The 26,687-nt window shown below is 41.3% G+C and overlaps 1 protein-coding gene and 1 pseudogene across 3 annotated transcripts in view; both read right to left on the reverse strand.

The window, feature by feature from the left end:
* The window catches only part of Virma (vir like m6A methyltransferase associated), a 70,660-nt gene extending 49,862 nt beyond the window's left edge, over positions 1 to 20,798 (reverse strand). For 2 of the 3 annotated variants that reach the window (XM_037202396.1, XM_028871583.2), the window contains exons 1-4: positions 20,646 to 20,796; positions 12,077 to 12,192; positions 6,434 to 6,520; positions 4,542 to 4,590 (exon numbers count right to left, since the gene is read on the reverse strand). In XM_037202396.1, coding sequence (XP_037058291.1) covers positions 4,542 to 4,590; positions 6,434 to 6,520; positions 12,077 to 12,192; positions 20,646 to 20,708 — 315 coding nt within the window. In that variant the 5' untranslated portion in view covers positions 20,709 to 20,796. Of the gene's footprint in view, positions 1 to 4,541; positions 4,591 to 6,433; positions 6,521 to 12,076; positions 12,193 to 20,645 lie in introns of all 3 variants that reach the window. The other variant, XM_028871585.2, reaches the window with a different exon arrangement.
* Positions 20,799 to 23,172: 2,374 nt separating this feature from the next.
* LOC114694609 lies at positions 23,173 to 23,541 on the reverse strand (annotated as a pseudogene).
* Between the last annotated feature and the right edge of the window lie 3,146 nt (positions 23,542 to 26,687).

The following is a 26,687-nucleotide window of genomic DNA, read 5'->3' on the forward strand; positions in this document are numbered from 1 at the left end:
CTAAAGACAAAAAAGTCATAACACAAAACGTCCAGGAAATTTGGGACACCATGAAAAGAACAAACCTAAAAATAATAGGGATAGAAGGAGAAGAATACCAACTCAAAGGCACAGAAAATATATTCAACAAAATCATAGAAGAAAACTTTCCTAACCTAAAGAAAGAAATACCTATGAAGATACAAGAAGCTTACAGAACACCGAATAGGCTGGATCCAAAAAAAAGTCCCCTCGCCACATAATAATCAAAACACTAAACACACAGAACAACAAAAAAAAATATTAAGAGCCCCAAAGGAAAAAGACCAAGTAACATATAAAGGCAAGCCCATCAGAATAACACCAGACTACTCAATAGAGACTCTGAAAGCTAGAAGATCATGGATAAATCTCATGCAGACACTAAGAGACCACGGATGCCAACCCAGACTATTATACCCAGCAAAACTCTCAATCACCATAGGCGGAGTAAACAAAATATTCCAGGATAAAACCAGATTTAATCAATACCTGTCCACAAACCCAGCCCTACAGAAAGCACTAGAAGGGAAAATCCAACCCAAAGAAGCTAAACACATCCACGAAAAATCAAGCAATAGATAATCCTACACCAACATACACCACAGAAGGACAACATAACACAACCACAAAAAATAACAGGAATTAACAATCACTGGTCATTAATATCCATCAATATCAATGGTCTCAACTCACCTATAAAAAGACACAGGCTAACAGAATGGATAAGAAAACAGGACCCATCCATCTGCTGCATACAAGGAACACACCTTAACTTCAAAGACAGACACTACCTCCGAGTAAAGGGCTGGGAAAAGGCTTTCCAAGCAAATGGACCTAAGAAACAAGCTGGTGTAGCTATCCTAATATCTAATAAAATAGACTTCAAACTAAAATCAATCAAAAGAGATCAGGATGGACATTACATATTTATCACGGGAAAAATCCACCAAGATGAAGTCTCGATTCTAAACATTTATGCTCCAAATACAAAAGCACCCACATTCATAAAAGAAACACTACTAAAGTTTAAAACACACATCAAACACCACACATTAGTAGTGGGAGATTTTAACACACCACTCTCACCAAAAGATAGATCTACCAGACTGAAACTTAACAAAGAAATAAAGGACCTAACAGATGTTATGACTCAAATGGACTTAATAGATACCTACAGAACATTCCATCCTAACACAAAAGAATATACCTTCTTCTCAGCACCCCATGGAACCTTCTCAAAAATTGACCACATGCTTGGACACAAAACAAATCTCAACAGATACAAAAAATTGGAATAACCTCCTGTATCTTATCAGACCACCATGCCTTAAAGTTAGACCTCAACAACAACAAAAATTATAGAAAACCCACAAACTCATGGAAACTGAATAATGCCCACCTGCAACATCAATGGGTCAAGGAAGAAATAAAGAAAGAAATTAAAGATTTCCTAGAATTCAATGAAAATGAAAGTACAACATACCCAAACTTGTGGGACACTATGAAAGCAGTGCTAAGAGGAAAATTCATAGCTCTAAATGCACACATAAAGATGATGGAGCAATCCCATACCAATGAATTAACAGCACAACTGAAAGCTCTAGAACAAAAAGAAACAAACTCACCCAGGAGAAATAGATGCCAGGAAATAATCAAATTGAGGGCTGAAATCAACGAAATAGAAAACAAGAGAACAATACAAAAAAATCAATGAAACAAAAAGTTGGTTCTTTGAGAAAAATCAACAAGATAGACAAACCCCTAGCCAAATTAACCAAAAGGCAAAGAGAGAGCACCCAAATTAGCAAAATCAGAAATGAAAAGGGAGACATAACAGACAATGAGGAAATCCAGAGAATCATCAGATCATACTTCAAAAACCTGTACTCCACAAAAAATGGAAAACCAGGAAGAAATGGACAATTTTCTGGATAAATACCACATACCAAAATTAAATCAAGACCAGATAAACCATTTAAATAGACCAATAACCCCTAAAGAAATAGAAACAGTCATCAAAAGTTTCCCAACCAAAAAAAAAGCCCAGGACCAGATGGTTTCAGTGCAGAATTCTACCAGACTCTCAAAGAAGAACTAACACCAATACTCTTCAAAGTGTTCCACACAATAGAAACAGAAGGAACACTACCAAACTCTTTTTATGAGGCTACAATTACCCTGATAACCAAACCACACAAAGATGCAACAAAGAAAGAGAACTACAGACCAATCTCCCTCATGAACATTGATGCAAAAACACTCAACAAAATATTGGCAAACCGAATCCAAGAATACATCAAAACAATTATCCTTCACGACCAAGTAGAATTCATCCCAGGGATGCAAGGATGGTTCAACATATGAAAATCAGTCAATGTAATACACCATATAAACAAACTGAAAGAAAAAAACCACATGATCATCTCCTTAGATGCTGAAAAAGCCTTTGACAAAATCCAACACCCCTTCATGATAAAGGTCTTAGAAAGATCAGGAATACAAGGAACATTTCTAAACATAATAAAAGCAATTTATAGCAAGCCAACAGCAAACATCAAATTAAACGGAGAGAAACTCAAAGCGATACCACTAAATTCAGGAACAAGATAAGGCTGTCCACTCTCCCCATATTTATTCAATATAGTACTAGAATTTCTAGCTAGAGCAATAAGACAACAAAAGGAGATCAAAGGGATACAAATTGGCAAGGAAGAAGTCAAACTTTCACTATTTGCAGGTAATATGATAGTATACATAAGTGACTCCAAAAACTCTACAATGGAAAAAAGAATGTATCTTCAACAAATGGTGCTGGCATAACTGGATGTCAATATGTAAAAGATTACAAATAGATCCATATCTGTCACCATGCACAAAACTCAAGTCCAAGTGGATCAAAGACCTGAACATAAATCCAGTTACACTAAACTTAATAGAAAAGAAAGTAGGAAGCACTCTTGAACGCATTGGCACCGGAGACCATTTCCTAAATAAAACACCAACAGCACAGACCCTGAGCACAACAATTAATAAATGGGACCTCTCGAAACTGAGAAGCTTTTGCAGGGCAAAAGACACAGTCAATAAGACAAAAAGACAGCCAACAGAATGGGAAAAGATCTTCACCAACCCCACATCTGACAGAGGATTGATCTCCACAGTATATAAAGAACTCAAGAAACTAGACATCAAAATACTGAACAGTCCAGTTAAAAAATGGGCTAAAGAGCTAAACAGAGGATTCACAAAACAAGAACTACAAATGGCTGAAAGACATTTAAAGAAATGCTCAACATCCTTAATCATCAGAGAAATGCAAATCAAAACGACTCTGAGATACCACCTTACACCTGTCAGAATGGCTATGATCAAAAACATCAATGACAGTCAATGTTGGAGAGGATGTGGAGCAAAGGGAACACTCCTCCACTGTTGCTGGGAATGTAAACTTGTACAACCACTGTGGAAATTAGTGTGGTGGTTTCTCAGAAAATTAGGAATCGAACTACCTCAAGACCCAGCCATCCCACTCTTGGGTATGCTGATTCATACCATAAAGATACATGCTCAGCTATGTTCATAGCAGCACTATTTGTAATAGCCAGAACCTGGAAACAACCTAGATGCCCGTCAACGGAAGAATGGATAAAAAAAATGTGGTACATATACACAATAGAGTACTACTCAGCAGAGAAAAACAATGAAAGCATGAAATTTGGAGGCAAATGGATGGAACTAGAAAAAATCATCCTGAGTGAGGTAACCCAAACCCAGAAAGACAGTCATGGTATGTACTCACTCATAGGTGGATTCTAGATATAAAATAAAAAACAATCAGACCACAACCCATAGAACCATAAAGGCTATATATATAGCATGGAGGTCCCTAGGGCGACTGTGGCTTATAATAAATTTCAGTTTTACTCAATTATTGAAAAAAAATAGCCAAATGAATGGAAACACATGAACTATGAACCAAAGGCTGAGGGGCCCCCAGCTGGATCAGGCCCTCTGAATAGGTCAGACAGTTGATTGGCTTGATCAGTTTGGGAGGCAACTAGGCAGTGGGACCGAGTCCTGTGCTCATTGCATGAGTTGGCTGTTTGAAACCTGGAGCTTATGCAGGGACACTTGGCTCAGTCTGGGAGGAAGAGACTGGACCTGCCTGGACTGAGTCTACCAGGTTGATCGCAGTCCTCGGGGGAGGACTTGTCCTGGAGGAGGTGGGAATGGTGGGTAGGCTGGGGGTAAGGGGAGGGGGTGGGAGGGGAGAGAATAGGGGAACCCATGGCTGATATGTAGAACTGAATGGTATTGTAAAATAAAATATATATTAAAAAAAATTGTGCAAGCTCTTTAGACAGAGAACAATGGCATTTTAAAACAGCTTTTAATTGCAAAATGCAGACAAGAGGTAACACCTTGGAATACTGGTCCAGTTCTGTCTTACTGACTTACTTAAAACTGAACAGAAATAAGAACAGAAGAAACATGGTAAAATAAGTAACATCTATAATTACCTTTGAGTTAGGTCTAAAGATGATAGAAGTATTCTCATCATATTCCAGGCTGTGAAAAGGGTAAGAATAAACATAAAGGCTCAAATAATAATTTTACAATTACAAAGTTTTGGCTGACAAGATGACTTATCGGGTAAAAGTACTTTATTAGTCTGTGACCTGAGTTCAATCCCTGGAACCTACATAAAGGTGGAAGGGGAAAACCAACTCCACAAAGTTGTGCTCTGACCTACACACCCTCATCACGGCATGTACATGTCAAACTACTCAAGATGGTGCTGTGCAAAGTCTCTGTGGCCCTGTCCTGGGTCTCAGCCCCAGACTGCACAGGCTGTGTTAAGAGTGCTGAAGGTACTGGTAGTTGCTGAAGGGGCTGGACCTGGGCTTGAACCTTGGCTGCTCCCAGACACAGACTGGGCCCACAGTAGATGTGCTACAGTGACTTATGTTTATTATTTCCTGTAATATTTAAGAACTGCTCAAAAGAACACAATAATGCACGTTACTAAAACGGCTAATAAATGTCTTTCTCTCTCAAGAATGGCAGGGGCTTCTGTTGTTCTTACATGCTAGAACTAGAGTAGACAATTTCCTGTGATCTATCCACTGGGTATTACAAAGGCATCAGAAATAACCTAGCAGCCTTGTTTTCAGAGTCCACTGCCATCAGTCCAGCACATTCACTACACTACATCAGGCAGTTTCACTAGCTGAAGACTCCCACGCGCCAGGTGCTTTAACCCACTGAAGTGTTGGTCGGTTGGCAGAACTTGTACATTTTTTCAATAACTCAAAATCATAAGAAAACCAGTGTTTAACTTTATATTGAGGTGCCCAAGTTGGAATGAAGTGGTATTAAAAACAAAAATAAATACTTTAAAAAGTTTTTCTACTTTCAAATATTTCAATGTAGTCAAATATTAAATATTTCCAAGCCACAAAAGACTGATGTAATTGGTCTGGGATAATCACACACATGAAGATCTTAAAAGCACCTCAACATAAATTTAATATAGACAGACAGAGAAACACATTACACTCCAACAACAACAATATACACGCTGTGGCTGAGGATGTGACTCTGTGATAGAGCGCTTGCCGGGCATGCACAAAGCCCTGAATTCAACCCCTAGCACTGCTCCCCAAAAAGTACACTGGCACCAAAATTTAAGAAAATACTCACTCTACGGTTGGAACGACAGCTCAGTATAGAGCATGTGCTTAGTTGTCTAAAGTCCTGGGCTTTAAAAATATTAAATTATTAATGTAATTTCCTAAGAAATCGAGAGGATCAGGAAAGAATGAGTGAAGTCGCTTCCTAGTAGAAACGTATTTTTTCACCTTCAAGGTGCCTTTACTTTCTTTAATGTTATAATGAGCTCTTATTAAACTCATCCAATGGTTACTTTGGCTGCAAGCATGCAGTTTTAGTATTTACTATGTATTAAGTAATCTAAAAAGGGCCTATCTACTGCTAAGTCTCATCTGACAGTCTGGCCATGAAGCAAGCTGAGCAGCAGAGTGGTATAAAAGTGAGCTACCAAGCACTAGTTCTTGCTGCTAATAGAATTTTTAAGAATCAAAATGTTGCCTTTTCCAGATCAGGTTAGTAATAAATCATGTGTATAATGTGTTTATGATAATAGTAACATGTTTCTGATGCATGCACACACAAGTAAAAAAGAAAAAAGATGGCTATTATTTCACACAATTAAGCTTTTATTTTGTTAAGATCTCTCAGGAGTTCAGCAATTCTTTCAAGATGCCCACAGGGAAAATTAAACCCTGAATTCTTGTGTCTACCACCAGATACTTCCTTCTATCTATATAACAAAAGGGTTTCCTTTCCGACTCAGTAAGGTTTCCAATAAAGTTATCTAGAACATACATACCTTCCCAACCTATCGAAAACTGGAGCACTTGGTTTGCTTACATTATTGAAGAATAAGTCTAGTTGAAATGTGTGTGGAGATGTCTCCCTGGAAATCAAACAAGGACAAAACGTCAACATCAGCCTTTTTAACAATTACTTCCTATAGTAAAAAAAAAAAAAAAAAAAAAAAAAAAAAAACACAGGAAGTACAAAGTCCTGAGCAAGTCTAAGACCTGGAAAAAATACTCCTCAGATTTAAATAACAAAAAAGCAAATCAGTTGCATATTTTAACAAAATTCTATCCAGTCCTTAAGTAAGTCATATAAGTATTATTAAAATTGAACTTTAATCTTAGCACTCAGGAGGAAGAGGCAGGTGGATCTCTGTAAGTTCAAGGCCAGCCTGGTCTACAGAGCTAGTTCCAAGACAGCCAGAGCTACATAGTCAAAAACTCGGTTTCGAAAAACTGAAACACACACCAAAAAAAAAAAAAAAAAAACTTTAATCATCCAAATCAGGAAGACAGGAAGATAATTTGTGTCCTTCCGCCCGCTACTTAAACATCTGTGTCAGGGAGAGAACTGAGCTCCTGCCTAGGATGCAGGAGGCTCTGGGTCCAATCTCCAACACCACAAAACTTAAACAAAAACCGTCAGAGACAATTTGACTACACCAGACTTCCACAATGTAGTGACTTAAAAACCTAGCTTGATGTCAGATGCCACATTATAAAACTGACAGGGCCAGCAAAATGGCTCACCTGGTAAAGGCTCCTCCTGCCACCAAGCCTAGTAACCTCAATTCAAGGCACAGGACCCATGCAATGGAAGAAGAGAACCATCTCCTGAATGTTTTCCTCCAATTTCCACACACCCTCACATCCTCCCCTCCAATTTTTTTTAAAAAATTAAAAAAAACAAAACAAAACAAGACACCTGTAATCCAAAGCCAGATGTGGTGTTGTGTGCCTGTATACCCAGCACTTAGAAAGGTGAACCAGGAAGACTGCTGCAAGTTCAAGACCAGCCTGGGCTATACAGTGAAAACCAAGCCAGAAAGTAAGGAGCAAAACAGGGGCTGGAGAGCCCGAGCACGCGGTAGTTAGAAGCAAGCACTGCTCCTGCAGGGGACCCACGTGTGGACCCCAGTGACCACCGGGCAGCCCACAACTGCAGGCAACGCTAGCTAGCTCAGGGGCTTCAACTTCCTCTTCTGGCCTCCGTGGGCAACTGCGCATGCGCTCTCTCTCTCTCTCTCGCTCTCGCTCTCGCTCTCGCTCTCGCTCTCGCTCTCGCTCTCTATCTCTCGCTCTCTCTCTCTCTCTCTTTCTATCTCTCTCTTTCTCTCTCACACACACACATATACACGCACAGAGAGACAGAGACAGAGATAGAGAGAGACATATCGACACAATTAAAATTAAAAATGAATCTTTTAAAAAATAATCAAGCCAGGTGGTGGTGGTACACACCTTTAATCCCAGCACTTGGGAGGCAGAGGTAGGAGGATCTCTCTGAGTCTGAAGCCAGCCTGGTCTACAAAGCGAGTTCTAGGACAGCCGAAATTACACAAAGAAACCCTGTCTTGTTTGCTTGTTTGTTTGTGTTTTTTTGTTTTGGTTTGGTTTGGTTTGGTTTTTGTCTTGTTTTGTTTCGAGACAGGGTTTCTCTGTGTAGCTTTGCACCTTTCCTGGAACTCACTCTGTAGCCCAGCCTGGTCTTGAACTCACAGAGATCCTCCTGGCTCTGCCTCTCAAGTGCTGGGATCAAAGGCGTGCGCCACCACCACCGCCCAGCTCAGAAACCCTGTCTTGAAAAACTAAAATCAAAACCAAACAAAGCAATAAAATGAAATAAAATTTAGGATCCTCCTTTCAGGATAAAGATATTACAGGAATTTTGTATTGACCTATCTATTTCTGAGTTTTACAGAGAGGAAAAAAAGATATATAAGGTATGTTGCACAAGTATCATTTGATTTCCAGTATTACTTTCCAGCTTAAGATTCCAGGCTTTAGGGCATCAAGATGGCTCATCATGTAAAACTGCTGCTAAGACTCTGGGACTCACACAGTAGGAGGAGAGAATTGATTACCTACAGGGGTCCTCTCATCTCCACCAATGACCCACACAGAAACATAAATAAATATGTAATAAGAATTTGTAAAAGGACTCCCTACAGGTTTCTTCTTATGTTTGACTATTCCACTAATCCTTAATTTTATCCTTCTACAAGTTAACCATGTGTAAATGTTTCTGGTACCATTCCTATCTGGAGTTATCACAACATAAGGAGCCATTCAACCCCCAGCTAAGAAAACGGGGAGAATAGAGAAAACACAGTAAGTATCCTACCTACACATTGTAGCGAGTGCAAGAGATTTACTTTTCCTGCTCTGGTGGCCAGCCTCCAAGATGTCTCCACTGGCCCACATGCTTCCTGTTATTCACAACCTGTACAGTCCCTCCTACACTGTACTAAAATACGTAACTAGGAGAATATAGGAAAACTATAGTGTGTCACTTCTAGTAAATTACAGAACACACTAAAGGAGGCTTCTTCCTAGGGACGCTCACTTGCACAGCACTCACTCCAGGGAATCTTTGTCATGATGTGAGGATCAATCTCCAGGGAGAATATCTGCTACCAGGGAACTACAACTTGCTACCAGAGTCATGTAAGTAAGCAAGCGTCCAAGCAAACTCTCCAGCCCCCACTCCCGCCTGAGATAGCCATTCCAACTCCATCTGGAGTACAAAAAAACGAAGGAACTGCTTGCTTAGCCAATGGCAGATTCCTGACCCTGAGAAACAATGGGAGGAAGACATATTTATTGTTTTATGTGGCTCTTTTATCTGTCTGCAGTGCAGGGAATTAAAGCCCAGAGAAGCTAGACAAGACTCTACCACTGAGCTATATTCCCTTTCCAAATTTACTGCTTAAAACATAATTTGCAGTCATTTCATTTGTTACAGAAAGATAATAGGTCTTTTTTTTTTTTTTTTTTTTTTTTTTGGTCTTTCAAGACAGGGTTTCTTTGTGTAGCTCTGGCTTCAGCTCTGGGATTAAAGGCATGTACCACCACCGCCCAGCCCAATAACAGGTCGTTCTTTGCCAAGAATAATATAATTAATAATATAATAAATATTCATTACCTCATCTTTCCCACTCTACATACATCATATATCTCCCTTTCTCAGAGAACCAGAAGGAAGTATATAGGAAAACAATGAGGCTCTGTGTGTGCGTGTGTGTGTGTGTGTGTGTGTGTGGTAAAGGCTAAAGGTTAATGTCAGATGCCTTCTTCAGTTAGCTTTCCACCTTGTTTGTAAGACAGTCTCTTAGGAAGCTGGACTGGCCATCTCACCTAGACTGGCCAGCAAGCCCCAGGAGCCCCGTGTGCTTTCTCAGAGCCAGGACTGCAGCTCGCGCTATCACACACTTCTCTTTTGAACATGGGTGCTAAGGATTGAACTCAGGTCCTCACCCTTGTGCATCGGCACTTTACCAGTGGAGTCATACTAGTCCCTCCACACCTTTTTGGGGGTGTGTGCATCTGACTATCACGTAGCCCGGTCTGGCCTTCAAACTGCAATGTAGTTGAAGATTCTTTTGATGTCTGATTCTCCCAAGAGCTAGAAATACACACGTGTCCACTATGCACAGATTAAGTTTCAGTTTAGTTTTTGTTGTGGTTTTTCCAGACAGCATCTTACATAGCCCTTGCTGGTCTTAAAACCTCTAATCCTCCAGGTTCTACCTCCACAGTGCTGGATTACAGGCATGCCACACTTACTTTATGCCATGCTTGGGACCAAACCCAGGGCTCCATGCATGTTAGGCAGGCAGTCTACCACCTAAGCTAACGTTAGCCGTCCTAATTTTCTTTTCTGGTTTTTCGAGACAGGGTTTCTCTGTGTAGCCCTGGCTGTCCTGGAACTCGCTCTGTAGACCAGGTTGTTCTTAAACTCACAGAGATCCGCCTACCTCTGCCTCCTGAGTGCTGGGATTCAAAGTGTGCACTACCACCACCCATGGCTATATCTACTTCTATAAATAACGAACAATTTTTCACAATTAGGAAGAAATGAACTTTGACCCCGAATCCACTCCATAATATTCACCATGATGTAGCAAGTTGACTATTTTATATAATAGAAGTGGAGTTACAAACAGTATCAATAAATCAATATATAAAAATAATCATTATTCACATTAAACAAAAATCAAAGCCCTCTTGTATATCAATTATTAAAGTTATCTAACGTCAGGAATAATGGTCTTACATTTTATTTCCCACCTAATCTAAGAAAGAGAAAGTAACACATAATCACTAGCTGATTCAAACAATGGCTTATTTGGAGCTACAAATTTATAAAAAGCCCTACGTACAAGGTCTGGGGAGTGGCTCCATGGACAAATCCCTGCTGCAGAAACATGGAGACCTGCACTGGCACTCCCAGCACCCTCACAAAAGCCAGGTATGTCTATCCCCACACTAGGTGCAGGGCTGAGAGGTGGGAGCATCCCAGGCGCTGGTTCATCATCCAGTCTAGCTAAACAGGTCAGTGGGAAGCACTGGCTTAAAAAAAGGTGGAGAGAGCATGAGGAGGACATCTGACATTGCCTCTGGCTTCTGCACACAAATGCACCTGCATGTGTGCACACAAAAACACAAAGTCACACGGACAGTGTAAGCTAGGCACATAATACATGTCTATGATCTCAGCTACTCAGAAGATTGAGGTAGAATCCTACATTAAAGGTTGGCCTGGACAACTTAATGAGACTGTCTCAAAATAAATTTTAAGAAACAGGAAGTGAGGAAACAACACTGGAGAACAGGTCAGTGGTCAACCCCTACAACCCCCAAAACAAAAATACACATTTTCAAATATTCAAACTAGGGGCTAGAAAGATGGTTCAGCAGTTAAGAGCACTTGTTACTCTTGCAGAGGACCCAAATTCGATTCTCAGCAGCCACATACTAGCTCACAATCAGCCATAAGTCCAATTCCAGGGGATCCAACAATTCTTTTGACTTCTGCAGGCACCAGGCATTCACACAGTGCATATACATGCAGACAAAATACTCATATGTATTTACATACATACACATAATAGATATAAAACTAAGGCTCTTTTATCTTAAAAGGAAAAGTCACATCACTTCACCTGGGCTGGGAATGGAAGTCGATGATAGAATGTTTGCCTAGCATACACACTGGGTCTGAACCTTAGCACCTACCAAAAACATTAAAAGTAAAAAAAACGGCCGGCGATGGTGGCGCACACCTTTAATCGCAGCACTTCGGAGGCAGAGCCAGGCAGATCTCTGTGAGTTCGAGGCCAGCCTGGTCTACAGAGCGAGATCCAGGACCAGGCACCAAAACTACACAGAGAAACCCTGTCCAAGAAAAAAAAAGTAAGAAAAGCACAAATGGCAACATATGGAGGTACACACATTTAATAACAGCACTCAGGAGAGAGAGACAGACAGATCTTTGTGAGTTCAAGACCAGCCTTGTCTACATAGTATATTCAAGGTAGTCAGGGCTTCTCAGACTGACTCAACACACACACACACACACACACACACACACACACACACACACACACACACATTCACACGTTCACACCATATTTAGAGAGCTGACTTACCCATATGCTCTGCTGTCGGGTAAGCCACTGTGGGCTCGTACTCCTGGGGGTATAACTCGGACTTCATTGATATAAACCACACATGGAAAACGAACCACATCTATATGAGAACTTTGCTAAAAAGGAGGATGAAACATATTGTAAGTAAAACATTCTTTTTCAATTCAAAATACGCTCTTTTTTATTTTATTTTTTTCTGCTTAAAATAACACCAACAATCTTAAAATCCAGAAATGAGGCTGTAACTCAGTTAAAGCACATGCTTCACATGTTCAAGACCCCGGGTTGGCCGGGCGGTGGCGGCGGCGCACGCCTTTAACCCCAGCACTCGGGAGGCAGAGCCAGGTGGATCTCTGAGTTCGAGGCCAGCCTGGGCTACCAAGTGAGTTCCAGGAAAGGCGCAAAGCTACACAGAGAAACCCTGTCTCGGAAAACCAAAAAAAAAAAAAAAAAAAAAAAAAAAGACCCCGGGTTGAATGCCCATCATTGAAAATAAAGTCCATGTCAGTAAAAATATCATTAAATTTTATGTTAATTACAATGTTGTATAAATCACTTTCTAAAAAACAGCTGATGATGGGACTGGAGAGAGAACTCAGCAGTCGAGAACACTTGCTGCTTTTCCAAAAGGACCTGAGTTCAGTTCCCAGAATCTACCTCCAACAGTTCACAGTTCCAGGGAATCCAATGTCCTCTTCTGAATTCCAACAGCACCCACGTATGTGCAGTACACAGAGAGATACATACATACATGGAGATAACTAATATTTTTAAATAGCTCATGATTTATTGTGATGATAACGTCCCTAAGTAAGTCTCTCAATTGGTATTACATAACATTTTCTGCATTGCATTTAGCTTCCCACTGATGTTTTGCTTAGACCAATTTCTCAAAGTCAATTCATGACTCTAGATATCCAAGAAACGTTTATGAATGCCTCAGCATATATAGCTATATAGAACAGACAGCCATTGATGAACGAAATGGAAAGGAAGCAGGAAGTCTGGGCCACTCTCTTAAGAAGAAGGTTCAGTCTCATAGTCCTTCCACCCTTTCTTCCAATATTCTGCTGCTTTTCTAGAACAGAAATGTTATGATGAGCTACCCTGGACAGGATAGGCAATACTCTAAGGATGGCAGAGGAACAATATTGACAGAGCCTGGACCCCAACAATATGAAACTGACATGTTACTCCTAGTGATTTTCAATTCTTCCCAAGATCATTTAAAGAGAAAAAACAAAACAAAAACTTTTTTACAGTTATTTTGCACACTTGAGCTACCGCAGAGATGTCAAAGAACAACAAAGAAGAACTTTAAATCAGGATAACCTTGAACTTCTCCTACCTGCCTCTATCTCCTAAGTGCTGCAATTACAGGCATGTGCCACCAGGTCTAGTTTTATGTGGTAAGAGAGAGCCCAGGGCTTCATGCATGCTAGGCAAGCACTGTACCAAATACACCACACCTCCAGCCCTAAAATGTCCTACTTATAAACAGAAAATCTTCTGTGTTAGCTTTAACACACACACACACACACACGCACACGCACACGCACACGCGCACACGCACACGCACACACAGAGCAAGACATGGTTTCTCTGTATAGCCCTGGCTGTCCTAGAACTCGATCTGCCAGCTAGCCTCGAACTCAGATCTACCTTCCTCTGCCTCCCAAATGCTGAGATTACTTGCTTGGCCTGGCTTGCTGTTATCATTTCTATTAAAAATATACTACATATATCTGTAAATTCAAGGCTAGCCTAGTCTGCACAATGGGTTCAAGGCCAACCAGGGCTACATAGTGAGATTCTGTCTGGGGAGGAGGGGCTTTGGGAGACCGGTGAATTAGGGAGAACAACTTTCTGGGCCAAGGGTAATCGACTCCATCAGAGGAAAGCAAACAACTTCAAAAAAACTAGGAGCACAGTTCACAGGACTAGAGGGCAAACTGGGAGAAGCAAGCAGGGCTGGGGCTGAACAGAGCACAACCAACAGGATTCTAAAAACTGAGATCTCCACCCACAGCCTGAGGACAGTTCCTAGTCGGTCTCTCCACCTAGGATCCTTCTCCTAATCCCCAGGGGACAGCTCCATTTGAAAGTCTTCAGATACTTCCAGCCTGGCCAGTTCACCCACAATGCTATCACTGGTCACAAAATGCCTAACACACTGTCGCATTTGGCTCCTTGTCCTCCTACCTAACTTTCTGCTCCACCTCATTCTCCTACTGAAAAAGTCATGTGGTCCTTCTAGAATATAAACGTGTATGAAGCCCTGCTTCTTCTTCCTTCAGCAAAGCCAAATTCCCAGGTCTCAGAAACCTGGCCTCTTTATACTCCAAATCCAAATACTGTATGTGTGAATTTCCCTGACACACCATGCTGGTTTCCACTTCATAACCTCAAGTTACCCTGCTCTCTTTAATCAGACTCCCTCATATCCCTCTGCCCCAACTCTCTTAAGATGTCAACTTTCTCTAAAAAGCTAAAACAAGTTAGGACAGGTCCTCTCCTTGGTGTGCCCAAAGTTCCTTATCAAACTCATTTGTCACTCTCTCTTTTTCCTAAGCCATTGGAGCATGTGTTTCAAGACTTACTGTAAACTCAGTATCTGGCATATTCATTTATTGAAAGGACTTTTAGTAGGTGCCTAAAAAGTTAAAACCCTGGGCTGAGAAGACACTGCGATTCAAACATTGCTTGTCTAACATGCATGGAAGTCCTAGGTCTGATCCCCAGTACCACATAAACTGTCAAGAAGGACCAGGGTTTCAAACTCATCTGCTAGCCTGCTAGCTCAAAAAACAAAACAAAATCTAAGACAGGTTGAGACTGAGAACACTGGGAAGGTTTATGATACAGATCAGATTTCAAGACCATATTTTTCCACGCTTACCCATAGGAAGTCACTATCAGAATACTTCAAGCTGTCTGTCTGTAACTGCTTTCTTTCTACTCTCTCCCTGAACTTGTTCGTCTACTCCTGTCATTTAAGCTGTCCTTTGTGCATAAGTGATGCATAGTTTCCAACTAAACTTTATTTTTATTTATTTATTTTTTTTTTTTCGAGACAGGGTTTCTCTGTAGCTTTGGAGCCTGTCCTGGACTAGCTCTGTAGAACAGGGTAGCCTCACACTCACAGAGATCCACCTGGCTCTGCCTCCCAAGTGCTGGGATTAAAGGTGTGCGCCACCACCACGCGGCTCCAACTAAACTTTAAAGTAGTGGTTCTCAACCTGTGGGTCAAGACCCCCTTCACAGGGGTCACCTAAGACTATTGGAAAATACGGTTATTTATATTACAATTAATAACAGTAGCAAAACTACTGTTGCAAAGTAACAACAAAAATAATTTTATGGTTAGGGGTCACCACAACATGAGGAAATGTAGCAAAGGGTCTCAGTGTTAGGAAGGCCGAGGACCACTGTGTTAAAGGGTCACACCCTTAGGGAGGCTGAGGACCACCGTGTTAAGGGTCACAGCCTTAAGGAGGCTGAGGACCACTGTGTTAAAGGGTCTCAGTTTTAGGGAGGCTGAGGACCACTGTGTTAGAGGGTCGCAGTGTTAGAAAGGTTGAGAACCACTGCTCTAAAGTGAAAGCCCTTCTAGACTACCTACTCCCCTCACAGTGTATCTGAACCCAGCAAATCCACTCAGACAATATTAAAGAAATAAAAAATACATAATCTAACCCCTTTGGGGTTTCTGTAAAAAGTCAGACGCATAAATCACAAGAGTTTAGTACACAGATAATAAATAATACCACTTAAAGTCACAGGATGTCCAGGTGATAGTGATGAGAGACTTTTTACTGGACACCCTTTGTACCATTTAAATTTGTACTTCATACAAGTGTTACCTAGTCTAAACACAAGAGGAATTTTTCTTTAAATAAAGGTTACCTTCATGCACATTTACAGTGACAAGCTGTTAAGTGAAAAAAGAAACCACTAACCAGTACTAGGACTTTAATACAGGAGGACATACAGCATATGTACTGGGCAATTTGGAAAATATTAATATAAAGAAATGTTATTCAACTACAAAATATAAAATACATACTAATTTTAATATTTTGGGGACACAGATGAAAGAAATTAACACATCAAAATACATTAGCTAATTTACCAAATAGTCTGTGCAAATCTTAAACAACTTTTCCAAAATACATTACATGCATACTAGAGTTTTATCTTGCTTTTGTGTCTATTTGTTTGTCTGACTGAATTTGTGTGTTATGTAGCCCTGGGTGGTCTCAACCTTTCTATGTAGCCAAATATAATTTTAAAACTCCTGATCCTAATGCCTCCACCTCCTGAGAGGCACAGGCCTCCATGCCCAATTGACTTTGCAGTTTGACTTAGTTTTGTTCTTTCATTGGAACATCATTTCCTAGTAATCAAACGGCTATGGGTCTGAAAAGAGTAAACTGGACTTATAAATACAGAACCGTTTATGTGAGGAAGAGACTGTTGGCAAGACCAAGGAGATGGAGAAAAGTGTTCATGAAAGCTGGGTTTATGAAAGATCATGCTTTTCCGAACTTTTAATTTTTTGTTAAAAGTTTTTTAATTTTAGTGTGTGTGTATTGTGAGCACATAAATGTCGTGTATATAGAAGTCAAAGAACAACTCTGTAGTCAGTTCTCTCTTCCACCTTCATGTAGGTTCCAGGATCCAACTCGGGTTATAAAGCTCGCCTACAAGTAAGTGCTTTTATCCACTGAGTTATTTGTCCACTCTACTTTCTTTGTTTTGTTTTGTTTTTCGAGACAGGGTTTCTCTGTGTAGCTTTGCACCTTTCCTGGAACTCGCTTTGTAGACCAGGCTGGTCTCGAACTCACAGAGATCCGCCTGGTTCTGCCTCCCGAGTGCTGGGATTAAAGGTGTGCCACCGCCGCCGCCTGGCTACCCACTCTACTTTCTAATTTCTCTATAATGAAATTTAAATGTGCAGTGCCAACGGAGGCCAGAGGAAGGCATTGGATTCCTCGGAGCTAGAGTCACAGGCAGTTGTGGGCTGCCTGATGTGGGTGCTGAGAACCAAACTTCTCAGGTCCCTCTTCAAGAGCAACAAGTGTTCTTAATCACTGAGCCATCTCTATGGCCCAAAGGATTTTTTTCCCCTCCAGACAGGGTTTCACTGTGTAACAATCCTGGCTGTCTTGGAACTCACTCTGTAGACCAGGCTGGCCTCAAATTCACAGAGATCCGCCTGCCTCTGCCTCCCGAGTGCTGGGATAAAAGGCGTGGACTACCACCACCACCGGGCTTATTTTTACTATTTGAAACTACATGTACTTGTATTGCTGAGGGGAGCATATGCAGATGATTACAGGTACCCAGAATCAACCTGGGTCCTGTGGAAGAGCAGTACACACTTTTTTAAAGGTTTATTTTAGTTGTAATCATGTGTGTTTGCACATACAAGGAGACGTTGTATTCCACAGAGCTGGAGTTACAGACAGTTCTGCACCCCCTGACATGGGAACTAGGAACAAAATTCAAGTCTTCTGGAAGAGCAGTATGTGTGCTTAGCCACTGAGCCACCTCTCCAGCCCCATTTTTAAAGCAGTAGCAATACAAAGCACAATTTAGGGTTTTCCCTTTAAATATTTATGTATACTTGTGTTTTGCCTGTGTATACTGTCTATGCATCACATTTGAGGCATCACACATGTGCTGGTGCCCAAAGAGGTCAGAAGGGGGCGTTTCAGGCCCTGGAACTGAGCTGTACTGCTGTGTGAACCTGAATCCTCTGCAAGAGCAGCAGATGCTCTTAACTGCTGAGCCATCTTTCCAGCCCATTCAACTACCATTTGTAATTCATCTACAACTATCTGTACCCCTTTAAGGATTCCTGTGAAAATTTAATCAGTTTAACTTCCCTACCAGATTACACACTTCTTTAAAAGCAAAGCAACTAGTCTTATTTCATTTTTACTTGTATTGCCCTCCTGCATAATGTGTCCTGCATGTATTTCTTCCTACTCAGTTCTACTGCAAAACGGGACGGCACAACTTTAGAATCATGAAAAACGTATATTGGTATATTTCTTACTCTTAATAGTTATTAGGAAAAAAGCCCTAAATGGTTGTTTGGATTGACTGATTAGCTGATTGATTATGGGCCTGTGTGCCACACTGCTTATGTGGAAGTGAGAGGTCAACCCTCTAAAGTCAGTTCTATCCTTTGAGCAAGTGGGTCCCGGAAAGAGAATTTAAGTCCTCAGGCTTGGCAGCAAGCACGTTTACTCATGGAACCGTCTCACACACCTTGTTTTTGTTGGTCTCTATGTGGTCCAGGAGGCCTTGAGCTTGCAATCTCCTGCATGTTAGGAATGAAGGCACGCACAGCCATGCTCCAGGATGCCATTTACCTCAATGTAGCCTTGTCAGTTCAAGAAAATCACCTAACCTTTCACCACAGCTTTCGTGTCTACAGAATGAAAACAACTTTCAAAACTAATAGAAAGATCAGAAAAAAATTATTAAATAATCAAAGCACTGCTCCTGGCACAGAGTAATCAATAAACGTTCCACATGTCGATTCCACCTGCTAACTAGCTTTCACTGAATCTCACTTTTTCTTCCTGACCTTGCTACTTGTTTTCTCTCAACTATTCTGAGTATGACTACCTAGTGGAGTTTACTAGTCATATAATTTCCCTGCTCAAATACTACAGGCCTCCAACAAAGAGTCGACACTATTCTTGAATCTTTAAGGAGCTCCATGGCATGGCTTTAACATTACCTCTCGGGTGTCAATTCACACAGCTTCTTTGGGATAACATAACAGAAGATTGAATGCAATAGCCCTCCTTTCCCCCACAACTATGAAACATTTCCCATTTTACCAAGCCCAAGTTAATGTGCCAAATACCTTGATGAAGTCTTCCTTGATATTCACAAAAAAGCGACCTCTCTCTAAAATCTTGTTCCCTTTATGTTCACAAAGAGGGCTAAATAAGAATCAACTGCAGTCTTCCTACATCAGATACTGATTAAGAATTTTGTTTGGGCCTGGTGGTGGTGGTGGTGGTGGTGGTGGTGGTGGTGGTGGTGGTGGTGATAGTAGCAGCAAACACCTTTAACCTCAGCACTCTGGAGGCAGAGGAAAGCGGGTCTCCGTGAGTTCAAGGCCAGTCTGGTCTACAGATAGAGTTCCAGGACAGCCAGGGCTACACAGAGAAACCTTGTCTCAAAAAACAAAACAGGGGGAAAAAATTAACACCATGCCTGGCAACATTTAAATCTTTCTTTAAATTTTATTGTTCTCTAATTCTATAAAGAAGTTTGTTCTGGTAACAACTACTGTTGCCATTTTGAGTTTTCTCACGACTAGATGGAATAATAGTACAATAGTCACTAAATAGTGCTGTGTGACCCACTTGAAATTTGAGAACATAAATAAATTCACTGTCAGTAAAACACAATAACCCAAAGCAACCCTTGGGTTCCACATAAGCAGTGTGGCACACAGGCCCATAATCAATCAGCTAATCAGTCAACCCTTGATTTGTAAAGGCCTATAAGTCATTCATTAAAGAAAACTTATCACTAACCCATTTCATAGAACATTTTAAACATTTTCATTCAGATATTTATTTAAACTATATTTTCCTAGACACTGTCCTAAACACTGAACATACAACTGAGAAAGAACATCAGACACTCTACCCTAGTCTCATGGTGCGTCATACAAGAGCACTGTTTATAAAAACAAAAGAAAACAAGCCCCAAAGAACGTTTCTCTAAATGATTGAGTTTGCAGTGAGACAAAGAAATATGAGGCTTGCTCATTTGCTCTTTCTCCTCCCCGAATTTCTCTGTGAACTTCGTTAAAGTTCATTTTTGGCTGGCTTTTGGGAACCTTCGTTAACATGCTACATTCAGTATCTTCATTTTATAAGTATCTGAAGGCCATTCTGAGACGCTCAAGAAATTCTGTACACAAGACTCCTCGACACCTCACCTTCGCCCCCTGAAAACAAGAGACCTGCTTTCTGACCACAGCCTTTACTACAATTCCTTCAATTCTGCACGCTTTGCAACTATTCTCCATGCACAGGAGATGCTCGCAGGCATGTCATGTCCTAAGAGGTGAATTCCTTCCTGAAGTATTAAAGTGCTAGGACCAATTCAGCAATAAGATTGCCGTTAGAAGAGAGAGCAGGGAGAAGGACTTGGGATCGTGGGTACTCCCGTACCCTGAAGGCATCAGAACCCAGCACTGCTGTCAAAAACCAGATGCCCACGCTCGCGCCTGCATCCACCTGAAGTAACTGAGAACAAGGACCCTCCCCAAGACTCGATGCTGACAGGACAAAAAAAGCACTGCCGGCAGCGAGGCTGACTCGACCGAACACGCAGGCCCCAAAGCAAAGCCTGGAAAGGCAGGGCCGCCGCCCAGGGCCACGGGGCTCGCACCGGGCTGGGGGAGGGGGTGTGGACCAGAGGATTCCCCAGCGCGACTGCGGGCGGACACGGCCCGGACGACCCCCGACGCCACGGCAGGGGGAGCTCGGCTGAGGGGCCGTGTCGGAATCGGGTCGCGAAGCCTTACCTCAGCGCTCGGATGTTTAAAAGTATCTAAAAATAGCAGCTCCATGGACGAGTCCACCGCCATGTTTGCCGCGGGCGGGGGACGGGGAGATGACTTCCGGGGCAGCTCTCCAACCTCCCGGGCTGAGGCTCGGGCGAGGGAAAACGGCGGCACTTCCGGTGAGCGGGCCGCCGTCGCCGCGAGCCTCGGCCTATCGCATCGCATCCTGCGGCCTCCACTCGCCGGCCCCGCCTCCTCCAGCGCGGCGGAGGGCGCCCTCGGGAAGCCCAAGGGGGCCGGGAAAAGAGGGGCGGGGACTATGGCGTCCGGGGCGGTCCAAACCCGGACGTTCGCTCCCGCTGCCGGGCCACGACGCTGCGAGGGAGGCATCATCTCCAAGGAAAACTACTCAAATGAGTGAATCTGAAAAGACTGTTTTAGGGATTCAAGGCCAGCCGTGGCTGTATTGTGAGTTGGAGGCCAGCATGGGCTACTGTCAAAACATCGAGAAAAAGAGAAAAAAGAAAGAAAAAATTGTCTCAGTAAACGAAAGGAATATTTTCTCATTTATAAGATGTAAAAAATGATGAATGATTCCTAACCCACTGGCTGATTATGAAGATTAATTCTGTAATGACGCTCAAAAAAGTATCTAAGTGAAATGTCACAAAGAGTACAAAAGAGAGGTGGAGTCCAAGTCTGTCTCTGGCTGACATGAGGTCTGCCAATTCCAGCACTCCAAGGATGAAGGAGGAGTTTGAGCTGGAGGCCAGCCTGGACCACTCAGTGAGACCCTGCCTCAAAATAAAATGTTTCTTTTAATTTCGTGAATAGTCTCTCTGCTAATGTTGGAGACTTCAAACTATGCATAGCTCTAGGGAGAGTGTTGGGGAGGAGTTTCCCTCAATTCTAGAACTCTCCGGAACATAAAGATACAAAGTTGTAGCAAGCAAGCAAAAGCAGGAACAGGCGGTGGGGGAGAGCGAGATGGATCAGCTCAGAGTATCTGGGCTATCTCCCTCTCACCGGTTCATGTAACTGCCTGCCTGCCTGTCTGTCTGTCCTCCTCTGGTGAGCAGACTTGAAATGTCTCCTTTCTCCTGTGTGTTGCCAGGACTGCTTTCAACTAGAGACTGTCTATTCATTTTTTAGGTTTGTTCAAGGTCTGTATTTGATCTCATGACCTTCTCTTAGGACATTTTCTTCTTTTTGAACAAGTTTCACATTGAAGGCTGGAACCAGGGTTTTACAATACACTGGCAGGCTGCCTAAACAAGAAACAGGACTCAAGCTGCCTCTTTAAAGGGAGTCCTTTCTCCCACCTCCCTTGCTCATGTCTTCCACCTAACACGAGTGTACAGGAAAGTACCAAGTAAAAGTACATACACTTCTCCCTCACCTAGAAAAAAAGTCGACATATATGCCCAAAGAAATGCCTACAGATTCAAAAATGTCCACACACACTTTTGGTTTTCTCCAGCTCTCAGAACCTTGGACCTTGAGCAGGTTAGGCAAGTACTCCACAGGGAACTAGAGCCCTAACCCACAATTAAAAAAAAAAAAATAGCCCAAGCTGATGTAAAAATTGCAACCCTCCTTCCTTCACCTCCCTTCACCTGGGATTACAGAGATGTGCCATACCCAGCTGCCTTGTTTTAAAGCAGTTTTACAATAAATTACACAGACAGTATAGAGAGATCACATATTTTTTTCCTTTCCCCACTCAGCGGTCCCTTCTTTTAACAACTTGCATTAACATTGTACATGTATTATAACTGATCAGCCAATATTGATACATTGTTATTACTTAGTGTTATACAGTTTTGGTAAATACATAATATATCCATTGATACAATCACTTATAGAATAATCTGGAACTCTCTTCTTAGTTATGGGCTAATTTTAGATATAAGAGCTAACTAGCAAAAAGCTTGAGCCATGGCCATGCAGTTTTAATTAATATAAGTCTCCGTGTGTTTACTTGGGGAACTCGAGTGGGAGAGATTTGTCCCGACAGCTGGCAGGCCAGGACACAGGAAATCTTCAGACTACAAATGGCACCAAAACGTGGGGCAATAGATTCACAATAAGGCAGATTCAGATGAGATAATCCCTAAACAGTTTACAGTGTGTATAAAAATGTATGTAGAGTTAAAAGAGAGAGGAAAAGGAATATAGACAGTTATATAAAGAAATAAAAAGTTTTAAAAAATAAAGTCTTTAAAGAAAAAATAAAATATATAAAATAAACCATGTAAAGATGGAAATCACACAGAGAATCTGGATTATATTGTTGCTGAAATTTTTAACTGCAGAAAAACATTTGATTGTAAAAGCTGCTGAGCTAAATCAATATGTATATTTTAAAGATATCTTTTTTCAGGTTTTAAAACTTTATTTGCAAATATAAAAAATTATGCATTCCAATAATTAAAATCATTTGAACAAAAAATGGCACTCTGATTAAACTGCATTTTACATCCTGCAGGACACCTTGGACCACCTTGAATTTTACTCTGTATTTCACCACCTCCCACCCAAATTTTTCCTTCACCAACATACAAGTTCTTTTCCCTCCCTGCCAGCCAGACCGACAGAAGGGTGGGAGAGGCAGGGGAGGCCTTCCTGATCAGTAGTTCTGATTCTTTGATGTGAAAGGGGCAGCACCATCATTTAAACTTGATCCAACCTCTTTGCATCTTACCAAGTTAAACAGCCAAAGAAGTAAAATAGGAAGGCAATGCTTGTGGAATGTACAGCGTGTATTGGTGGCATGCGCCTCATTACAATTTGCCAGCTTGCTTCTCCTGTTCAATCGTTTCTTTTGAAGGCAGAGGATTTTTCTCTTGCATTTCTGTCTTCTTCAGTTTCTACTTATTGAATTTCTCGATCTCAGCCATATGGGTTTGTCAGACATGGTTGCCAGAAGGAGCCGAGCAAAGTGCGCAAACAGAGTTCGATCTGCTCAGAGGCCACTGCGGATTTAAAGATATCTTAATTTCAAAATTTATGTCTAAGGATACGTTGTTGGTTTTTAGCAGTGCTCTTACCCTGCGAGGAAAAGTCACAAAACACAACAGAATCCACTAACATGAGTTTTATTGAGATAAGGAGAGAAGGATAGATGTGATCAGGCCTGCTGAAGGGACACATGTGTGAAGGGGGTGGGGGAAGATGAGGGCTGGCTTTTAAAGGCTAAGCCATACCTGCACACACAGGCCCACGTGGCTATTCCACGAATGCGCATAGATCACATGGTTGTGCCCATGCTTTGTGCAACCACGAGGCCAAGGGGTTGTGAGTCACACAGGACATACAACCTGGAAATGACTAGGCAGTAATGACTAAGTGTCCCACCGGGCATGCTCGCCCATGGGGGGGGGTCCTGGTGGGAATTCCTATCATATAAGGAAGACCCCCTGAGAGGCCAAAATGATCCAACATCCAAAAACAGCTTCATGACAACTGGCTCAGAGCATACAGCATCACAGAGTACTCCAGTCAGGATTTAACCATAATTCTTAATTTTCTCAGGATCCCCATAAGAATATAGCACACTTTATCATCTGGAAGTAGCCTAGAAAACTATGCCCACATTCCCAAAAAATGGATTATGGATGTTTGTCTTTGTTTAGGTTGTTGGTTACAAATTGTTACTGGTCATAGTCAATATCTTCCTAAAGAAAAAGAGAGATACAATATAGCTATGATAGAATGAAAGGGTAAATTAATGAATGTACTTTTAAAGAACAACAGCTTGTTTAAAAATGTTTTACATTGCTATGGATTTTAGTTTATTGATACAAATTTAGAGTTGATTTTATTATAATATATATATATATCTACTCTCACTTAAGGTATTATGTTTATATAACATTTAAATTATAAGAATAACAGAAATACAGACTAATAATTATTTTTCTATGATACTCAAACTTATAGTCATGTTAAGATATCTAGGTATACATAGATATATTTCAATTAGGTAGGTAATCTTCAAACACTTCAAAGTCCTACAGAATATGGCATTTAAAATGTTTTAAAAACTTAGACATTCCTGGACAATGAAACACATCTGCTCCTGGCAGCACCAATTAATTCAAAGAGAAAGATGGGCATACACTCCATATGCAGTTTATCTTGTTCATGGTAAAACAAGAAACTGTTCTTGCCTGGACTGCTTGACAAAATGTTGTATCGACTGGACATGCAGGACCCATAGGAAGGTGACCACTGAACTTTACAAGGCCAGATGGTCCTTCGGGTTCCTGCTTCACAGAGGAGACTGCCAGACATTCTGCAGGATACAAAAGTGACTGAGAGACTCTAGATCTGTGGACTGAACAATGAACGCCCCAACGATGCAGAAGAACTCTGGGTAACTGTCCAGGTAGCCAGCTGTCTCTGTCATTCTAGATTTTTGGAGGTTGCTTACAATGCTCTTCCTGTTTACTTAGATAATATTGTATCCTTCTGAGGTCTTTGATGTAGTTGAAGACTAGGTAGTTATAATTATGGTTTTCCTTGGTTATGATAAGTGATAAGGTAGATAGGAAACCTTAGACTCACAAATGTAGGATAGATAAGATATCTTCTTTAATTTTGCCAAATACAAATAGACTAAATATTAAAACTATAATTGTTGCTTGACAACTGTTTTGTTATATGTAATTTTACTAAATTGAAGTTAAAACCTTCCATTTGAATAGAAAGAAAAGGGGAAATGATGGGTGATGTTGATCTGTATGCTGTGAATATGTGTTGCTCTGGTATTATTTCCCAAACCTCTAAATTTAAGCATGAGTCCCAGGTACAGACCGTAAGCCAGTATTTGGTGCCTACTTCATCCCAATTGCAGGTCCAAGGTTTGACACCTGGGTGACAATCCTGGGAAGGATTTTCCCACTAAGTGAAAATGTATGGGTCTTTATACATGCCCTGGGAAGATTCAGTCTTGCAGCCCAGGAAGCAATGATAATCCCTCTTCCACTTATAATGATGGCTGGGCACCCATAAAATTGTGAATGCCATAGGGCTGTTTCCCAGACCTTAGTCCCACATCCTGGGTGGTTTGAATGACAACTTTCCCACTCAGCCATGACTTCACTTCAAAGAAGTCACACAGATCAAATCTAAACACAGGTTTGGAGGTAGCATTTCAGTAAATTATTTTTCTGTCTGAGGTTCAATACAATTCCCAATCCCAGATCTCAATAGTTATCATTGGCCATACATGGGAGTTCTGGTTAAAATTCCCAGCATCAATGTCAGCCTGAGTATGAGGCAAGATGAACTGCACCATCAGAGGGCACTAGGGATCTCAGGGTACCCTCCACTTTTATATATATATATATATATATGTATATATATATATAGATATAGATATAGATATAGATATAGATATATATAGAGATATATATAGATATATATAGATATAGATAGATATATATAGATATATATAGATATATATAGATATAGATAGATAGATATTTTTTGGGGGGGGGGCAGGTCATGTCGGTCTTTAGATTGGAATGGTGGTCAGGATGACAGCCCCTCCCAGGTTCCTGGTTTTGCTTGGTAGGCAGGAAACCCACAGCAATTCCCAGGTTGAAACTTGTGTGCTGATCGAGTAAAAGGTAGGGATGGTGGTGAAGGTGGGGGACTCTGGATGTCCTGGGTCGTCTGCTGCAATGCCTGTAAGGACTTAAGGAAAGAATAATTAGACATTTCCATGGTCTGTGGCCTTCCCTTTGTAGGAATAAGTAGAGGCAGGCAGCCAAACATCATTTCAAATGGTGTTAGCTTGTTGGGGAGGTGAGTTAAATTTAATCTATATTTCTTTTATAGTCCTGTTAGCTCTTTCTACCTGTCCTAAGCCTTGGGACCTATAGATACAATGTGATTTCCAATGTATTCCTAGAGTTTTAGCCTCTTGCTGAGGCACATTGATGTGAAGGTTGGGCCATTGTCGGACCCAAATGAGGAGGGGAAGCCAAATGGGAGATAATCTCCATCAGTAAATTTTTAGTAACCATATTAGCTGTTTCTAACCCAATGTGGAAA

The sequence above is a fragment of the Peromyscus leucopus genome, chromosome 2, assembly GCF_004664715.2.
Source record: "Peromyscus leucopus breed LL Stock chromosome 2, UCI_PerLeu_2.1, whole genome shotgun sequence".
Lineage (NCBI taxonomy): Eukaryota > Metazoa > Chordata > Mammalia > Rodentia > Cricetidae > Peromyscus > Peromyscus leucopus.